The sequence below is a fragment of the Mauremys reevesii genome, linkage group 2, assembly GCF_016161935.1.
Source record: "Mauremys reevesii isolate NIE-2019 linkage group 2, ASM1616193v1, whole genome shotgun sequence".
NCBI classification, from domain to species: Eukaryota; Metazoa; Chordata; order Testudines; family Geoemydidae; genus Mauremys; species Mauremys reevesii.
In genome coordinates this window covers 148,622,702-148,643,196 of record NC_052624.1, presented here as the reverse complement: position 1 = coordinate 148,643,196, position 20,495 = coordinate 148,622,702, and the positions used below count along the sequence as shown (strand labels likewise).

The 20,495-nt window shown below is 44.7% G+C and overlaps 1 protein-coding gene across 2 annotated transcripts in view; it reads right to left on the bottom strand.

The window, feature by feature from the left end:
- TACR1 (tachykinin receptor 1) overlaps nt 1–20,495 on the bottom strand; it is an 88,771-nt gene that overhangs the window by 49,564 nt on the left and 18,712 nt on the right. For both annotated transcript variants that reach the window (XM_039523162.1, XM_039523163.1), the window contains exon 2: nt 269–463. In XM_039523162.1, the coding sequence (XP_039379096.1) occupies nt 269–463 (195 nt within the window). The remainder of the gene's footprint in view (nt 1–268; nt 464–20,495) is intronic.

Below are 20,495 nucleotides of genomic sequence, written 5' to 3'. Positions count from 1 at the left end.
CCCCTTCCCATCTCTCCCCTAGGGTTACCAGCCAGCAAGTGTGAAAAATCGGGATGGGGTTGGGGGTAAGAGGAGCCTTCATAAGAGAAAGACCCCAAAATCAGGACTGTCCCTATAAAATCGGGACATCTGGTCACCCATTTCTCCCCAGCTGCTTCTGTGTCTGTATATTTCACATTGTTTTTCCCCTCTGTGTAGTGCATCCTTTCTATACTGTGTAGCCTCCCTCTCTGCCTTGCTTTTCGCTGCAGGAAAAGGAAAGACTCACGTTTTTTCATAGGCCCTGGTGTCATACTCCGGCCAGTCCACCAGACACACCACCCTGTTGGGAAGCTGTGCTGTCATCGAGTAATAACCCTGCGGGAACGCCAGCAATAAAGCCAGGGACCAAATAATGGTGATGACCACCTTGGTGGCTGTGGCTGACAATCTGGGTTGCAATGGATGGATAATAGCCATGTACCTGTAACAGAGAGAGAGAGAAGGGCTTTAAAAATGTAGCCGCGCAATGTGGGATGTAAAAGACATAGATTCTTATTCAATTAGACTGTTAATATAGTAAAGGATCTTCTCCATGGATTACAGGTAGCAGAATCTGGCAGAACAAGAATAGCTGAGATCCGTTTATTTTGTAATGATCTCTACTCATGGGGTTCAAACCCATAACCTGCAGTATTAAAGCACTATTTGAGCTGAAGTACTATCTCTGTTAGCCTCCATATGGACCAAGCAACAGAGGGAGGATGGAATACACGTTAGACACCCCCATGATACAACCCCCCACCAAAAGAGTACTGCTTCTTGGTTTGTTTGATAGTGATTTGATGGCATAAAGTTGGTGGTTTCTCAATTGACTGGTGTTTTCTCATGTCTTTTTTTTTTTTCCAAACTCCTCCTTTAATAGCTTTTTACCATTTTGGGGAGGCTCTTTCCCACAGAAGCACATAGAGCTTGATTTCCCTTTCTAGTTCTAGCTAGTTTGGGATAAAGAATGATTTGCAGAAGTTCTTTGCATAATTTTGAGTAAGGAATAAATGTGACAATCACCACAACACATTCATAAATCGGAACAGAGGCGACGTTCAACAAATGGTGCGCCCAGCACTACATCTGGAAGCTGTTCGGTGACCAGTACAAAGTGATGGCATAATCCAGTTCCTAATAGATAAGTAGCCATGTCATAGTTATCTTTCCAACTGGCACTAATGAGTAATCTCAGCAGAGAGACAAAGGGATGAATCTGTAGGTACTTTAAGACCCCCATCAATGTAGTATTGGATCACCTAATAATTTCTATCCACACTGCAACTCTGTGAGGTAGGGATATGTTGTTATCCCCATTGTACAGATAGTGAAGTGAAGCATAGAGACACCATAGTGAGACGGAGCCAGATTTTAAAAGGTATTTAGGTACTTAACTCCCACTGAAATCAATGACAGTGAGGTAATTAAATCCCTTTAACAAGCCAGACCTAGGGCATGATTCAGTTGGGGATTGGTCCCGCTTTGAGCAGGGGGTTGGACTAGATACCTCCTGAGGTCTCTTCCTACCCTGATATTCTTTGATTCTAGCAGGAAGACCATGGCAAAGCTGGGAATTGAATCAACTTGGCTGAGTTATAGCCTGTTGCCTTAACCACTGGATCATCCTTCCTCTTCGAATCCCCCACCCCGGGAATAGGAATGGGGTAACCGTCTCAGCCCTTCCTGTGGCTGCAGTTTATAGGCATGGGTTACAGATATCACTGACAATTTTGAGGTGTCTCCCAGGGTATATAAGTAATAATCACATGGTTTTTCTTGGTGGATTCATGCTGCTAGGAGTTTAGGGGGGAAATAGGCTGAGTGCTGCTGATCTGACTGTTTTAATTGTTCATTTCCCTTACTTCCTTGGTCATTGTGAGTATATAATTACATGCAATTTATTTTATCATATAGTGCTAATTCCTTTTCCTGACTTCAGGTATTCAATTTTTGTCAAGCCCGAATCTCAGTGCATCTGATACTTTTGCCATACAAAAAGAGGGGCTATTTTGTGCCTAATTCCATAATAATAATTTGTGTCTGCTGAGCTGGTCAAGCATGTGTTCATGTTAAATGTGGTGCTAAATTGCAGCCAGAGCCATTACTCCTTTCTATGTCTGAAAACCTCTGTTACTTGAATGTATATTTTGTAATCAACATTAATACCTCTAGGCAGGTTGCAATTTCCCAGAGTTTTGTTCAAGGAACTTGCTGATTATTTATTTTTAATTTAGAATAAAGCCAAATAGGAGGAAAGGGGAAAAATCTATATATCTTGTAGATGTTTTTGGTGGTTTTCTTTAAATAATTACAATAATAAATGATTTCATAAGATCTCAAAAAGCAGGGATAATATGTGAAATATTGAAGGAAAAAATAGCGTTGCTGCTAGCTGCCCTGAAGTAGCAGATGGTGACACCTTGCAGGTTGGCTTCCTGTTATAGGAGAAATCAGTGATGCAGTGTCTGGGTGTATTGTTAATGCAACTGTTTATTTATGCAATATACACCAGTCCGTGAACAGAGGTAGTCACAAACAGCATGCAGGTAACCCTGTTTTCAGGAATCTCAGCCAAAACTCTAATGCCCACTTCCTAGGGGCAAGAATTGACTCTAGTTAGCGAGATTAAGAAAGAGAGCAACCCTCTCTGTCTGTTTGCCACAGCTCCCTTGAAATGGAACGACATCACAAAACAACAGTGCAGCATTTCTTCAAAGGCTGATCAGTGCACGTAGGCAGTTGCTAGCCAGCCATTTTGGAAGGGTTAATTGGGCATGGCAAAAATTCCCTCTTGCCCCAAGTGCTTGGGAAAAATATATGTCATTTTCTGGTCCAAGGAAAGTGACTCGGTTTCAGCATACATACTGGTGTATTTGTCATCTCATACTTGGAGAATGAAAGATACATGCAGAGGAGTCTCACCATCTGTACATCCAGTAACTCTGTACTCTGCCAGATTTTTGCTTCCTGCCACTTCACTTGCCTACAAGTAAAAGTAGCTCTCTTATATCACAAGTCAAATGTAAATATTTCTGTAGCTCAGCAAGGGCTTTTAAACGCTCCCAGAATAAAACAGGAGATAGACACAGTCTCTATTTTCTGTATTATGGACCCCGAGTTGCCCTGAATCTCTCTAGCTACTAAACAGCCTCAGGAGAAGCCACTGTTTCCATAGGAATTCATGAGTTATGCAGAAGGGACAGGCTGATCAATGTAAAACAATAAGTTATTAAACAACACACGTCTTGTGTCAAATGGAGGAAAAAGAAACTCTCCCTTTCCTCCCAGACGGGAAATGTTTCTCTTGTTTACTGGTCGGAGACTCAACTTCTGCATCCCAGGCTGAGCCAAACTCCCCTCTTCTTCAGTAGCGCTGCCCCAATGGCTGCAATGGAATCGCAGCAGCATAACCAAGAGGAAAACTTGGCCCCTTCTATTCAATACTTCAGTGACGCCTTGGGCAAAGTTACCTTCTATTGTTATTCTAGCCATTTTAAGGCTGTGATGTTTATCTCTTTCCCCCCACTCCCCCGTTCTCCTTTGTTTTTGGTTTTCCTCCCTATGGGATTGGGATGTAGAATAGCTCAAGTTTCAAGGTTTCCTTTTCTTTATTCTGCCCCCATGTTCATGCCTCACATGCACTCCCAGGCCTTATGTGGCTGCATCTGTATTACTATCTATTATTTGTATCACAGCTCCTAGAAGACCTGGTCATGGACCTGGGCCCCGTTGTGCTAGGTGTTGTGTAAACACAGAACAAAGACAGCCTCTGCCCTAAGGCGCTTACAATACAATCCTTGTCTCTCTGCGGACTGGATGTGTTTGCCTTCAAAGCCCTTGTTTGACATTTAAGATTCCTAAAGCACGGAGGAGGAGGTGTCAGAGAGAAACAATAAGTGCTGCCTCCTTGATGGTCCATGAATTCCCCTGTAAAATGGATCTGGCAGCATTTTACAGCAGAGGTAGGCTCAAGCCATAACACTTGGATCCAGACTTTGAACGCCCCAAATTTGGAGGCGTATTCAGATCTGGAGTTTGGGGTCAGGCCTTTCTGAAGATAGGGGCCCATTCTTCACCCTCTGTGTATGAAGGCAAGTTCTGATGCAAATGCCTCCCTTTCCTCCTCCCTTCCCCCACCCCCAAAAAAATTGGATCTAGGAGTTTGCTTTGAGCTCACCTCGAGTTTGCAGTAATGGCTCAAAACATTAGTGCTTACTATATGGTTGCTACCACTTAAGGTTGCTATTACCACAGAAGGCTGTTGTGTTTTAATGGACTGAAATGAGCTGTGACCCCACTGCATGGTAGCACATGGCGTCTGAGATGGCTTAGCACAGGTTTCCTTTGTAAACACATTTAGGGTTTGACGCTGCAAGGTCCTGAGCACATCTGTTAGGTGCTGAGCACCCTCAACTCCCACTGATGGTAGATAATTGAGGGCAGTCAGTGTCCTATAAGAACAGTCCACACCTTTCAGGACTCAGGTCCTGAGACAAAATTCTGTGTTTTTATGAAAATGAACCCGTTGACAGCACGGAATGGTAAAGAATCCCATCACAGAGGAGGAACCATGGGAATGGGATTACAGCTGCAGAAATACAGGCACAGCAACATGGAGCTTTTTGTAATAAATGCCCTGCATTACTATGTGGTCTGTCAGCCCTACTACTGCTGATCCTATCCCCCAAGCTTGCAGTCAGAGCCGAATTCTTCCACCTCCATCAGCTCACAAACACTCCAAGCTGCTGCATTTGGTGTTTGATGGGCAGGAGTTGAGTTTTCTTTTGCAAAATTAAAATGGACAATGTATTGCCCTTCCACGAGAAATTGACCCGCAGTAGCGGGGAAAATAAAGAGAGATTTATGTAAAAATATGCAGGAAGTGCACCTTGCCAGCTAAGTGCCTCTGCCCATGGGTACCACAAAGCCTTATCAGTCTCTCACAGCTTATCCAGCCTGATAATTATCCATCTGAAGTCCCTGTCAGCCATTTGGTACCTGAATTCAAATCTAGTTCTAAAGATGCAAGTAAGTGGGGCTTCCAGGGCTGCCCTGGGGAGAATATTTAACAATCTAATGAATCTCACTGGGAAGGAATTTTTCCACGTACACAGCTGAAATTTGCCTTTTCTTATTTTCACCTCATTATTCCTAGCTTTGTTTGCTGGGGCCACTCCAAAAGAATTCCTCTTCCTTCTGGATGCCTTTTGAATTCTTGTTGACCGTTACGTCCCTCTGTCATCAGCCAGCCAAGCTACACTATACATTATTTATTCCCATTCTTTGTTGGGGCCATTGATTCAGAGTGTCTCAGTATTTATGGCACCAGCTTGAGACACCAGAGGCTTGATTTGCAAGAGGACCGAACTCCCATAACCCCACCTGAAGTCGACAGGAGCTACCGGTTCTCAGCACCTCTGAAAATCAGGCCCGTGGTTGCTCAAACTGGACACCTAAAATTGAGGTGGCCAAAATCAGTGGCCACTTTTGAAAATTTGGACCCTAGGACTCTTTTCAGCTGCATGGGGGAGAGGAGGTATTTTTGAAGGCACCGTAAACAAGTTGGCTGCCACCTGTGTGCCCCCTCATGACTGGAGTGCCTCTGCCTTGCTCCACTCTTTATTGTCCCTCTTCTAGGCCCCTTTACCCAGACTTCACGTGTTGCTCATCCAAACAACGCCCTTATTGGGGTCTGGGTGGACTCAAATAAAACAAACTCCAGAGGGAAATCTCAGGCTCAACAATCTGTTCCAGGGCCTGGCTCTTACCTCAGAGCCTGGGTGAGAGGAAAAGTCTCTTTATCAGTTCCTAAGAGGTGACCTGCTTTGGGGTTGGGCTTGCAGCAGCCCTGCTCAGGGCTGACTACTCCCTCACAGATTTCCCAGAGTCAGCACCCCTCAAGGACTGCTTCAGCTCCCTTTATAAGGAGCCAGCTGCTCAAGGTTCCTTCCTTGCACCATATGTTTCTGGCTGGCTCATACAGCAAGACAGCTCCAGGCTTTGAGTCTCCTGCAGGCAGCTCCCTCACTCCTTCTGCTCTTTTAGAATTAGGGGCCTAACTCCCCTTGACTTCCAATATGAGTTAGGCACCTGGCTAATCTATGCCTGGGCACCTAAAGTTGGGCACTCAATGGCCTGATTTGGAAAGATGGTGACATCTTCAGCTTCAGTATGACCTGCAGATCCCTCAGCACTTTTGGAAAATCATAACATTGGACTGCAAGTGAGCTCCTGGGTCATCAAGTTCAGTCCCTGCTATCGCAGGCAACCCTACCATTCTATCCCCCTCATAAACTTATCAAGTTCCATCTACCTTAAGGAAGAGATTTTTCTGAAGCCATCCAAGTGATTCACCATCACGAATACCATTGACAGTCAATGGGACTGGCGCTTCGGAGTCACAGAGACACTTCAAGAAGCTTCCCACCCTTTAGTGCCGACTTTGTCAAAAGTGTCCCTGGACTTGGTTGCCCCAGCTTGCAGTTGCCCGGCATGAGAAGCATTAAAGGGACCGGATTTGAGAATGGATGCTCAGCATTTCTGAAAATTGGACCCCTTTTTAAGGCCTTTGGAGTTGGCAGACAAGAATGAAGGTGCCTGGAATCCTTAGTTGCTTTTGAAAATTTAGGACTTGAGTCCCAGATCCTCAAAGGGAATTTAGGCCCCTGATTTCCATTGAAATCTATGGGAGTCAGGAACCTGCATACCTTGTGGTCACCTACATACCTTTGGCTTTCAAGCCAAAAATTTGAAACTTGGGTGCCAAAATGTAGGCACTTAAGTGACCTGATTTTCAAAGTGTTCAGCACCTGCAATTTTCATAGATTCCAGGAACAGAAGTGACCATTATGATCATCTAGTCTGACTTCCTCCATAACACAGGCCAGAGAACTTCCCAAGATAATTCCTAGAGCAAAAGTTCCTATTGACTGTAATGCAAGAGAAGGATTTTCAGCCCCTCTGAAGGTGAGGCTTTCTTCATTTAGGTGCCTAGCTATGGATTCATTGTGGGTTAATCCAAGTATGAAAATTTTGGCTTGGAGTTTGAAAATTGGGCATTTACTTCCCTTGCTCAGTGTTCAAGTGCAACGTTAAAGGATTTGAAATCATGATGTAAAGCAGACCCATTGTTTGCTGGGCTATGCAGCTTCATTCGTTAATAGCTGATTGCAATCAGACGTAACAAACTGCTTTTACATCTCAAATTGAATTTCTGGCAACACACTCTAGAGAACTTTCCTCCTCAATTAAAGTGCTTTGCAGCTGTGAAAACCTTCCAGATGATGAAAAGGGCAAATAATTGTCATTATGATTAAATAAAATCCAGCCAAATAGCCTAGAGATCCCTTTAATTGTCATCTATTTGTCTATGACACTGGCTGCTGTAGGGCTCCTGATGGAGGCAAGACACTGGCATAAATGTGGCAAGTCATACAGAGGAGGAAAAGGCACATAGAGAATGTGAGAGACAGAGGGAAAAGAGGTAATTCTACAATACTGCATAGGCATAGTGATGAGGAAAAGCAATATAGGCAGGAGAAAGGATGGTTAGGGGATAGCCTTGGGACTTAAGAGACCCCAAGTTCAACTCCTTGCTCTGAGCAAGGACCTTAGGCCATCACTCAGGGCTGGCCTACGCTAGAAAGTTAGGTCCACCTAGCTGCGTCACTCTGGGATGTGAAAATTCACATCATTCAGAGAAGTAGTTAAACCAACCTAAGCCTCAATATAGACAGCACTAGGTCAATGGAAGAATTTTTCCTGGGGCTGGTTTTGTTCAACATCTTTATTAATGATCTGGATGATGAGATGGACTGCACACTCAGCAAGTTCGCAGATGACACTAAGCTGGCGGGAGAGGTAGATATGCTGGAGGGTAGGGACAGGGTCCAGAGTGACCTAGACAAATTGGAGGATTGGGCCAAAAGAAAGCAGATGAGGTTCAATAAGGACAAGTGCAGAGTCCTGCACTTAGGATGGAAGAATCCCGTGCACTGCTACGGGGTGGGGACCGAGTGGCTAAGCAGCAGTTCTGCAGAAAAGGACCTAGGGGTTACAGTGGACGAGAAGCTGGATAGGAGTCAGCAGTGTGCCCTTGTTGCCAAGAAGGCTAACGACATATTGGGCTGCATTAGTAGGAGCATTGCCAGGGCCGCCCAGAGGATTCAGGAGGCCTGGGGTCTTTGGTGACGGGGGGCCCCTGCCGCCGACTTGCTGCCGAATACCCGGCACTTCGGCGGCGGGTCCCGGGGCGGAAGGACCCCCTGCAGCCGAATTGCCACCGAAGACCCGGAGCAAAAGCTCCGGGAGCCCGGCCCGCAAGAGTTTTCCAGGGCCCCCAGAGCGAGTGAAGGACCCCGCTCCAGGGGCCCTGAAAAACTCTCATGGGGGCACCTGCGGGGCCCGGGACCTGGGTCAAATTGCCTCACTTGCCTCCCCCTCTGGGCAGCCCTGAGCATTGCCAGCAGATCGAGGGAAGTGATTATGCCCCTCTATTTGGCACTGGTGAGGCCACATCTGGAGTATTGTGTCCAGTTTTAGGCCCCCCACTACAGAAAGGATATGGACAAATTGGAGAGAGTCCAGCAGAGGGCAACGAAAATGATCAGGGGGCTGGGACACATGACCTATGAGGAGAGGCTGAGGGAACTGGGCTTATTTAGTCTGCAGAAGAGAAGAGTGAGGGGGGATTTGATAGCAGCCTTCAACTACCTGAAGGGGGGGTTCCAAAGAGGATGAAGCTTAGCTGTTCTTAGTGGTGGCAGATGACAAAACGAGGAGCAATGGTCTCAAGTTGCAGTGGGGGAGGTCTAGGTTGGATATTAGGAAACGCTTTTTCACTAGGAGGGTGGTGAAGCACTGGAATGGGTTCCCTAGGGAGATGGTGGAATCTCCTTCCTTAGAGGTTTTTAAGGCCCAGTTTGACAAAGCCCTGGCTGGGATGGTTTAGTTGGTCTTGGTCCTGCTTTGAGCAAGAGGTTGGACAAGATATTCTATGATTCTGTGATCAACCTAGCTACCATCTCTGAGAGGTGGATTTACTATAGTGACAAGAACCCCAGCGGCACAGCTGTGCATCTGCAGTTGTACCACTGTAACATTTCTAGTGTGGACATTCCCTTAGGCTCCTACGGCCTAAGTCTTGTGGCATGTCAATGGGACTTAGACAGCTGGGAACCTAAGGACCAGGTTTTGAAAATGGGATTTAGGCGCCTACATCAGTCAGGTGGGTTTTTTTACCCTTAGCATCTCTGGGCCTCAACAACCCATTGGAAAGAAAATTGAGATATTTTCCCACACATGGGTGTTGAGCGTATAAATACAATAAAAGGCTTAGGAGATGCTCCAATACTATGGTAATGGGGGCCATGAAAGCATTTCAGTTAGATGGAAATGTCTAAACATATTATGAGAAAAAATTATACCACTATTTCATATTAAAGTATCTTGTAATTATATAAATAACTGTATCACTGTGCAGAGAATAATGATATCATTATCACAACCGCCTCTTTTTTCCCTTCTTGACATGAACATTTGATGAGAAATACAAGGGGGAAAATGTCATCCTGCAACCTCCTTAACACCACAATAAGAGCGTAGAACCAGGGCTGTCAGCTTGCTTGCATTTGTGAGAGAAAAGTATCACATTCTCCCCACCAGCTTCACAGCTGACCTCTCCCTGCCCATGCACCGGACATTCTGGCAAGTTATGGAGCAGGACTATTGAATTTAGTAGCCAGTGAACTCATTCCTAGAGAATTGTATCCTGGAGGTAGAATTCTACAGCGTTTAAAGATAAATTTCTATAGAAACATATTGGGAGGGGGTATATAGCTCCTTCTGAAGCGCTCACCAGCTCTTATGTATAAGGATATGTCTGTACTGTAATCAGGGGTGTGTTTCACAACTGGAGTAGACATGCTTGAGCTAGCTTTATTCTAACTAACTCGGGTACTGATAGCACACAGGCTAGTTCCTTGAGTGATTTCCCAAGGTTCCACACTGCCGCAGCTTCGCTGCTCTGGGACCGGAGCTAGAGAGATTAAAGTTACCTCAGCTATGGCAGTTTGAGCTGTAATCACAGGGTGCCTTGTACCCTTAGAATCAGGTATCTGATTCTCACCTGGGCAGGTCCTTGCAATACAGTGTGTGAAATGCACAGTTCTTTCTCATCTTCTCGCCCAGATTCTCCTCACACCTCGTTAACCCCATTGACTTCAGTGGAGCTACTCCTGATTTACACCAATGTGAGTGGGAGGTAAACCAGGCTTTCTCTGTTTCTATATGAAAACCATTGAACATGCCAGTATTTCTTTTTTCTGCAGCACTCAGAGATCGGTCTGAAGCAAAATCCCAGAGCTGGACACTCCTGAACTACAGGAAGGGAATCCAGGCTTTTATGGGTTAGGCCCATCTCTATACAGTAGTTTCCATCTGTGTGTATCTGAGTGGGAATTTCCTGTCTCCTAGCCTTGCTTCTCCTTCATCTCAGCTCTGCCTTGCATAGTGCAGTTAGCAGTCTCTTCTCTTTACCAACTTTGCCCAAGCCAGGATTTAGGGAAGATCCTGTTTGGTGACATTAGGTAGCATAAGCTCTTACTCTGGGAGTTACAGACCCAGAAAGAACCATACGGTTGGTCTGCTTCCAGCAGCCTCAATGAAGAATCCCTCTGTGTATTCATAGCAAACTGCATCTGTCTCTTCTCTGACCCAAGGGACATGACCCGGAGCAGTACTAAGCCTGTGTTTGCAGCTTGTTGCCATGAAATGTGCAATAGATAGGTACATATAGATATTCACACCCTGAGTTGCCAAGAGACAGCAATTCAACATAAACACAGTTCCTGGGTATGTTCTGAGCAGTGTTTGTTCTTATGATAATCTCTGATTTTCAGTGTTTACTTTTGGAACATGATGGCTCATTTTTTTTCCCTAGGGAATCAAAATTAGGTTTTATTGGTATTTTCAAAAATTAGTTTTTCTGGACTTCTGTTAACTCTTGTATCAGAGGGCTAGCCGGTTAGTCTGTATCCACAAAAACAATGAGGAGTCCGGTGGCACCTTAAAGACTAACAGATTTATTTGGGCATAAGCTTTCGTGGGTAAAAAGCCCACTTCTTCAGATGCAGAAGTGGAGTTTTTTACCCACAAAAGCTTATGCGTCTGAAGAAGTGGGTTTTTACCCACAAAAGCTTATGCCCAAATAAATCTATTAGTCTTTAAGGTGCCACTGGACTCCTCGTTGTTTTTGTTAAATCTCAGTCTCTCTTGCATCTCTTTCTCCCAGGGATGAGGTTGCAGAAAAGCCACCACCTATCTGAAATAATTTTCAGCACTCCACAAATGCTAAATTTTGTTTTGTTGGTTGTTTTTTTTTTAAAGTAAAAACTTCTTTTCCAACACTTTTCTGCTTTGGGGGTTTACTGAGCTTAACCAAAATGTATTTCAGGAAGGAAAACGCAAACTGGAGGTGTCATGTAGGGCTCAGAACAGGGAATTCCGGAGCATTCTATCCCAGTTCTGCCACGGAGTGACTGGCTTCATATGCAGTTTGGTTATCGCCATGGCGGTCCCAGGATAGTAGACAGACAAGGTGGCTGAGGTGATATCTTATATTGGACCAGCTTCTGTTAGAGCGAGAGAAAAGCTTTCGAGCTACACAGAGCTCTTCCTCAGGTCTGGGAAAGGTACTCAGAGTGTCACAGCTAACAACAAGGTCGAACAGATCGTTTAGCATAAGTAATTAAGACAGAGGTTTTCAAACAGTAGGGTGTGCCCTACTATGGGGGCACGGAGGAACGTCTGGGGAGGGGGTGTCATTGAGCTGCAATGCCAGGCGGCTTGGGCTCAGGGAGGGAGTACCATCTCCACCTCTGGGAGTCGGTGTCCACATCCACCGTGGCCACACTGATTTCCGCTCCTGGCAGTCTCTTCCCCCAGAGAGTGTTGCACGCACCATCCCCCACCCTGAAAGCCTGAGGGGGGAGGGGAAGGTATTGTGTTAATTTTTGTCTGGGTTGGGGGGCTCAACCAAAAATTATCAGAGGGGTAGCTGTGTTAGTCTGGATCTGTAAAAGCAGCAAAGAGTCCTGTGGCACCTTATAGACTAGCAGATTTATTGGAGCATGAGCTTTCGTAGGTGAATACCCACTTCGTTGGATGCATGTAACTCAAAGCGGGGGCCTGAGCTCAAAAAGTTTGAAAACTGCAGTTCTAGGGGATGACCTCTTGTAACTCACTTCCCTGACACACAGTTCAGTTTCTCCTTCTTTAAAACGGGGATAAAACACCACAGAAATGGAGGCATCGGTCAACTCAGCTAGTTAGTTTCTGTAAAGTGTTCTCAGACCCTACAACACAAGATGCTAATTATTAATGTTGTTAGTGATCCGATCCTATATCTTACAATAGTGACATCATGGCTTTGGTCTATGGCTGTGATCTCTTGGCAAGGAGAATCTTAAATAAGTCCCTCAGTATGATTCTTTATTAGAGCTGGTCAAAAACCTGACATTTCAATGAGAGTTGAAAAATACAGACAAAGTTTTCAAGAAAAAGGCCAACTCTCTTCTGCACAAACTGCTTTCCCTCTCCCTCGTCCCGTTTTGTTCTCATCTGTTGTTTAACACATCATACAGCAAGGGATTAAAGGGACTAGAACAAACGTTTTATTCCCTCCTTTTCCACAGCCTTGCCCAGATTTCGCTTCTCCTCGAGCCATTTACCTTCGCGTTTACACCTGCCTGAGCTCACTCTGGCTGTGGTGACTCAGTAGAACCATCTAATAATATTTAGCGCCGCTATCGTGCATTTCGTTCAAGAGCCTCACAGAAAATATTAAGCCTCAGAACACCTTTGAGGTAGGTGCTGCTATGCCCATTTTACTGAATGGCTAACTGAGGCACAGTGGAGTTGGGTGACTTGCCCAGTGCCATACAATGACTCAGGGGATTGAAATTCAGGACTCCTGACTCCCAGACAACCTGATTTAATCACTGAGAACACACTTCTTCCCAAAGCAAGTATAGAACCCAAAACATTGTCTCCCTGTCTTTGGCTCTAAAACACTAGATGACTTTCTCCCTTTCTATGGCAAAGTGTTCACTCCCCAAGCAGGGTTATTTATATAGTACCAGCCATCGGATAAAGCATCTAACACATGTAGGAAAATAAGGACCCTGCTCCAAAGAGTGATAAGTGGGGATCGGACTTGAGGCCAGCTGTGAGGGAGTGAGGCTTGGCACCAAACATGGGCCGGGACTCCCATCTCTTTGCTTTAACAAAGCACTCTGAACTGCAGGAGCTAAGGTAGGATGTCTAGGCTGCATGAGGCATGGAGGGTGCACATCCTATTGTACAAAGTCAGTTGTATGGGCTCCGCCATAACTAGCACCATCCCTGGTTTGGCCAGTACCAGCTGCTCTGAAGAAAGGTGCAAGATACTCTGCAATAGGCAGTTTAGAATAACTTGGCCCCAAAGAAAGTTTCCTCCTGACCCCCATTAGTCAGAGATTGGTGTATGCCCTGAAGCATGAGGGTTTGTACCCTTTCCGTAACCTGTGTGTGTAATTTTTGTTAATGTTCACCCTTTGCGAATGAAAAGAGGGTTGTTTGGGGGCAGGGTTCACCTGGAAAGCTCCTTCCTGCACAGTTGATGGTTTGTTTTTCCAGAGGCCCCCTTGGGAGGAGGGACATGAATTTTAAATTTATTTTCAAGCCCAGCTGACATGAAAACATCTGATTCAAAGGGAAAAGAGAGACCAACTCCCCCCCGCCATCTAAAGATTAGATGTCAGATAACTGACTGTGGCATGTACTGAAACCAAATCAATGTCAATAATTTATTACTGGGGAAAAATAAAACGTCAATTGCAATTTTGCTTTAAAAAAATCTCTGCAGCTTTTTTTTTTTAAAATGAGCAAGTTTCCATTAAAATGGAAATTAGATTTCACAGGCAGGGTACAGAACGTCTGTGGTGTGCAGGACTTGGGTGGATAGATATGGCCTGATGGCAGGTGCAGGAAAGCAAAAAGGAGGTTGAAGCAGTTAGGGCAGATTCAGAAGGACAGCCTTGTGGGTAAGACACTGGATGGAATTCAGAGAGGGTATGTCTACACAATGTTTTGGAGCGAGCCTCTGAAGTCCATCCCCCTCCCTAGGTTTCAGAGCCCACTCCCTAACTTCAAATCATTGGCTACACAGCTTTTTATGGTGCACCAGCATGAGCCTTGCTAGACTGTCTGTCCGTCCACCAGGCTGGAAGGCTCACTCCAAAATAGTGTAGACAAACCTTTATGGGTTCTGCGCCTCAGTTTCCCCATCTATAAAATGTGTTCCTAGTGCATAGGAGGTTAATGAAGGTGACTGTGTTAATGGTTGTGAGGTGCTCAGATACTGTGCTAGTGATGGCCATAAATATCTAGACAAACAGTAAAAGAAAGAATAAGTTACAGCCAGATCCTGCATTTCACATGTCCGCACAAAAGAGGAGGAAGTCATATGGTAAAGGCACAGGCCTGAGTGATCTGAGTGCTGGCTCTGCTACAGACTATCAGCATGTTACAGGGCTTGTTTTCCAACATGTTGAGCATCCCCAGCACACACTGCATTCAGCGGAGGTTGCGGGTACTCGGCCCCTCTGGAAAACAGGCCGTTAATCCCCGTGCACTTCTGCAGTTACTCCGCTGTAAAATGAGGCTAAGCACCCGTCTCCGGGGGTGAATGTGAGGTCTGAATGCACCACTGCCCCAGCCCACTATGGAAGTGAACAGCTGTGTATGTAAGGAACCACAAAGGTGTTTGTGTGTGAAAAGCACAGCTTCCCTTCTTAACTAGCCTAGCAGAGTTTGAGAAAGGGCTACTGCTCAGGGGAGGATAAAACGATACGGAGCCTTTCAGTGGTTTGAGCATAGGCCTGCTAAACCCAGGGTTGTGAGTTCAATCCTTGAGGGGGCCATTTAGGGAACTGGTGTAAAAATCTGTCTGGGGATTGGTCCTGCTTTGAGCAGCGAGTTGGACTAGATGACCTCCTGAGGTCCCTTCCAACCCTGATAGTCTATGATTCTCTTCACCTGTTCCTCCCAGTCTGAATCCAGCCCAGGTTGGTATCTGGAGGATGCTTGGTGTTCTGTGGTAAGATAGATTCACAATGGGCGTGTAGGGTGCAGCATTGTAATGCCTAACTCCTAGGTGCCCTGCTGGCCAGTGGAATTCATGACCCCAAGTTAGGAGCCCAGGTTCCTTCTCTATCTGGCCCTTAGTGGGTTCCCTCCAGTTCTCAGTGAACGAGTGACCTCCTGAGAGAGGGGAGAGTAGGGAGGCTGAAATACCCTCACCTCAAGATAGGGGAGTCACTCCAAGTCTGAGAAGAGGGATAAAGGGGGTGTGAGGCTCCTCAGTTGACAAACTCTAGGACGGAGCTTGTGGGAGACAGGATATAGGCCCCTCTGTGAACAGGTCCACAGCTGTCCAACTTGCTTCCAGTGGAGATGGGTCTCAGCCTGAGCCTTCCTACATGGAGAGCACATGGCAAGAGGGGGCTTTGCTGTTGTGCACAAAACAGCATTCAAACGTTATTCACAGGGCTGAGTTTATAATAGGAGTCAAGCCATGATCAAAGACAGAAACCAGAATTTAAACTGAACCAGCCCTTTTATTGAGCTCAACAATACAAGTTCCAGTCTCTGATAAGGAAGAATAGTATTTAAGAAGGAGGCTAATGATTCTACTATTAGTTCATGTCCCAGCCCATTAAATTCTGTGAGCACAGCCCTGTTGGTTTGCTCTAAGACACTGCCCTATTAAAAGGATGTACAGTTGAGACTCTTTGTTACGTATTCCAATGGTTTCCTTAGTTTCACCTTAAAGGAAGGGAACCTGTCAGTGGGTAAAACACTATGTTCAATCAGGGTTGTTTAAAAACCAACATACACCTTTGTGCAGCACTGTTTGGTTTAGGTAAATCTGCAGAGTGCGGTACCAGGATACTGATCTCTCTGTGTGTCCTGAGGATGCTGGACTTTTAGTAGAGAGGGTTTTTCTCTATTGGGCATGGTGCTCTAAAAGCAGCTTGGAAGGGAGAAAAATCAGTGTAGCATGGTCCTCTCTCAGTATAGTTATGGGGAAGGCTCCTGCATCTGTTGTATTAGCATGAATATTTCAACCCCTCTCTGCAAACCACACCAGCAGTTGAACTCTACATGACTTCCCAAAATCCCCTGTGAAACCTGTGTTATTAGTTATACTCTCTTCCTGTTGCATGAGAAGTTACCTGCACTGTGCTGGGCTGGTGTCTTCTCTCACTTATAGCAATGTAAATCGATTCACCCCTGCCTTCCCCCTTGAGGAGCTGTTTCCACCTATACAAAGTGAGGTGTAAAATGCTACCCTCCGTGTGAAGCAGTGGAGAATTCTGATTCAGGAGCATTTCACATCCATTTTGCTACACATTGGGTGAGACAGGTGTAAATCAGTCTCACTAACTTCAGCGGAGTTACTGAATTTACAGCAGTTTCAGAGCAGAATCAGGCCCCAGAATCAGAACCTTTTTGTACAAGGTTGCTTGGGAACCCTCTTGATCAATAATTAGAGCTGGGCAAAATCTTTTGGACTAAACTTTTTTCCTCCCCCCGCCCCGAAAATGCAGATTTGGGTCGACTGAAGCATTTCACAAATTTGTGTTGAATTCATTGAATTGTTTTGGTCAGGAAATCCAGCTCCCTCTCCCTAAAAATTTTTGGAAAAAATCTAAATATTTATTTGATCTTTTTAAACAAAGTATTTAAATTTGTTGATGCTTTTCATTTTGAAAGGTACTTCAATTTCATTAAAAAAAATTAGAGTTAAAAAAAAGTGAGAACAAAATATTTTGTTCTACCTGAAGTTAAATTTTTTTCACCTTTTTTGGTTTTCTGAAAAACTCCAAAACTTTTCATTTCAAGTCGACCCTGAATTTTCTTTCCTGATTTTTTTCAGTTTGGCCAGTGAACTGAAAAATTAGTTAGCTATTCCCACAGCTCTGTCAATAACAGCCTGAACCCTGCTCACCTCAAAGACATTACAGGAGTATGTTTCACAGCTGTGTTAGTCTCTGCTCATCCCATCCTATGACCGAACCCTGAAAGGAGCAAGCAGCACAAGACAAATTCTGCAGCACATCAGCTTCTTTGCTAACAGATTCCTCCTCTGCCAAACAACCCCTGTCTCCATTGGAAGTTCCCAGGTACTTGCTGGCATTTGGCTGAGGGCAAAATCTCATCCCAAAGGCTGCCAACGATGTATGGTGTGTATTTGGAAATTCAATTGTTTTCTCTGGGAATGTTACCAGCCACAGATGGGGGAAGAGAGATGCTGTGAATCCAGAACCAAAACAGCATATTTGAAAACTGCTTATTATAGTCTGTCTTGGCTGTGTCTCCCTTGACTCTACTTAATATTTGCTTTGGCAGCTAAACAGAGAGAAAGGGTGCATGTCATGAGGTGGGGATTGTATGTTTTTCTTCAACCGTGTGTGGAAAATTACATCTCATCCTCTCTTTCAATACAAAAGGACAAAATCTGAGCTGTTTTAGTTCTAATTGCTATCAACTTGCATTGTATTTATATAGGGTGTTGTTGAAACTCATTATATTCAAAATGCAATATGCACAAGCCCCAAAATCAGATGGTTTGAGCAATGATTATATCAAAGTAAAGAAGAGAGAGAATTTTTATTATGGTGTAAAGTACATTTATCTCAGTTATACCAGATGGGTCAAGAAAAATTCAAGACCTGCCCACAATTCTGATCAGCTGTTTACTAGCGTTGCCAGTTTTGGTTGGCCATATTCCTGGAGGTTTCATCACACAACATCTTTAATTAAAGATTAATCTTTAATTCCTGGAGACGCCAGAACAATCCTGGAAGGGTGGCAACCCTACTGTTTACGTAGGGTGAAATTCCTCCTGTGCAGAGAACCTATGTACAGCCTCTATACACTACTGAAGCATGACTTTAAAAAGCTTAGCAAGAATCCTATACTCTAGTCCAGAGGAATGGCTACCTAGCAGCTCACAAGTTGGTGTTACCACTATCTGGCCATCAGCATCCTGGCTGGAGTCTGCTGCAGAGAAATCCATCCTCACATAGAGACATGCGCTGGAGCTAGCTGCAGCCAGAGTGGATTCACCTATGTCCGCCATATTAAATTGGACTGGACTGACACTGGGTGCACAACCTATCAGGCCAGATATTTTCCTGCTTTAAAAAAAATTATGTCAGCAATACTGTTTTCCATTATTGAAATATTGTATTGAGTTTTTTTTCCAGTTGTTACCATGACCATAAAATATCCCTGGAATGTAGAGTTACATCCAGACAGCTGAGGGTACCTTTGTTTATTAAATACAAATACAATTCAGGGTGGTATAGTTATGTATTCCTTGCATCTAGAAATCAAGAGCATTCCTGGATAACTAACAGAAGGCAGTTATTTTCACCCCTATGGAGGCAAGATGAATCTAATAATAAAATCTTCATTTATGAAGCATCTTTCATCCCAAAGGCTCCTGAAGTGCTTCACACACTAATACACGTGCTATATATAAAGGATGATTGCACCAACCATTGAAATACAGCAGCTGTTTAGCAGAATACGGCGACAATGTACAACAGTTTAGGACAGGAAACAAAGAAGAATGTTGTATCCGAATAAAACTCAAGGAGGAATTTCAGTTCAGCGGGATGCCATTGCCCCAAAATGGAATTTGGACTGAAACAGGGAGATGAACAACAATAATAACAAGTAAATAACTTTTCCTTATTCACTTTCTCCACACCACACCACTCATGATTTTATATCCCTCTATCATATCCCCCCTTGCAGAGAAAGGAAAAGAGCAAACCCAGTAGAACTTCAGTGTCCTGTCATGCTCAGAGGAGTCTTTACTGACCAGCTCTGGGCGAAGGGAGCAAGGAAAGGCTTGCAGTTTGGCAAAGCGAAAGTAGGGCCTTCAGAGAAAAGCACAAATAAAACTGGATAGTCAAAGCCAAGTGACGCTGTGGCACACAAGGAAGGGACCAGCCAACAAATACTCAGCTGCTACAGCTAGCAACTCCAGTGTCAGACAGGAGGCAACTGCTAGGTGTAATATATCTTCACCAAAACAGATGTTTAATAGCAAAGCTGACCCCCCTCTAGCCCCTTAATATCCGCTCACCAAATGTCTGGATTACAGCCTAGAAGGATTGCTGACCTCTGTATCCTCTGAACATAACAGTGACAATGAGGCAAGACACGCCGCTGCTTGTTTGTGCATATTGCTTCGACACAGGACAACCCTGCCCCGAGAGAGAGAGAGAGAGAGAGAGAGAGAGAGAGAGGACCAGATCTCCAGCTATTGTAAAACAGCATAGCTTCTGTTGTATTGTGTGCTCTATAGACATATAGACAGTGACAGCCTCTAACCTAAAGAGCTTACAATCTAAAAATACATGGACCAGTGTCCAAGCCATAAATTAATAAGGACCACTGACACTATTACTCCCCTATATTCCAATGAGGGGAAAAAACCAAGATACCACTACCATCCTCTTCCTCCCCCCCTCCCACAAAATACCGCCCCCCAAAACCACCAATTGTTAAAGCATAGGCTAAAATTTCAAACATTTGCTGGAGAGTGAATATGGACAGTATGGCAATTGAGACTAAAGCCAAGAATCAGGATTCCCAGATTCTACTTCCAACTCTCCCATTGGCTTGCTTTGCAACCACAATAACCTTAACTCCCTTCACAAATATTCACATCCCCCTCTTATAAAGCATGTTAAGATCTGGGTGTGAAAAAGCACTGTATGGATGCTATGCAGTATTGTTTGTGATTAATGCACATGTTCAGATGAGAAACAGGGGCTTTCTTTTCTACATGTGTGATTACGCAATGGGCTTTTTGAACCAAACACTCCAGGCATCACATGATCATGGAGGTCTGTGTATGCATCTTAGTTTCTGCCTGACAGCATGCAGCTCATCTGTTGCACTCTGATTTTTATAGTATCATTTCCAAAGGTCATAGACCAACGTTTCCTGGAGTGGCCAGAGATTTTAGGTGCTACAGCTTTTTTGGTGCCTAGCTTGAGACACCATAGGCCTGATTTTTTCAGGAGTACTAAGCATCCACCGCTCTAACCGAAGTCATTGGCAGCTGTGGCTAATCAACACTTCTGCAGATGAGCCCCAGGGCTCCTAAAAGTTGAGGCATTCAAAATCAGTGGCCACTCTCTAGAAGGTTTTGGCCTTAACAAGGGATTGGCCAGAGACATCAGCTCAAATGTTCATAACTGGCTGCTGCTTCATTAAGGGGCAAACTTGAAGACTGGACATAGTAAGTCAGCAGGAGTCAGTCAAGATGGCATTGACCTGGGTTCAGTGCTAGTTTGGCCAGTGACCTGCTGCATGATCTTGAGCAAGACATTTTCTCTTGGTGGCTC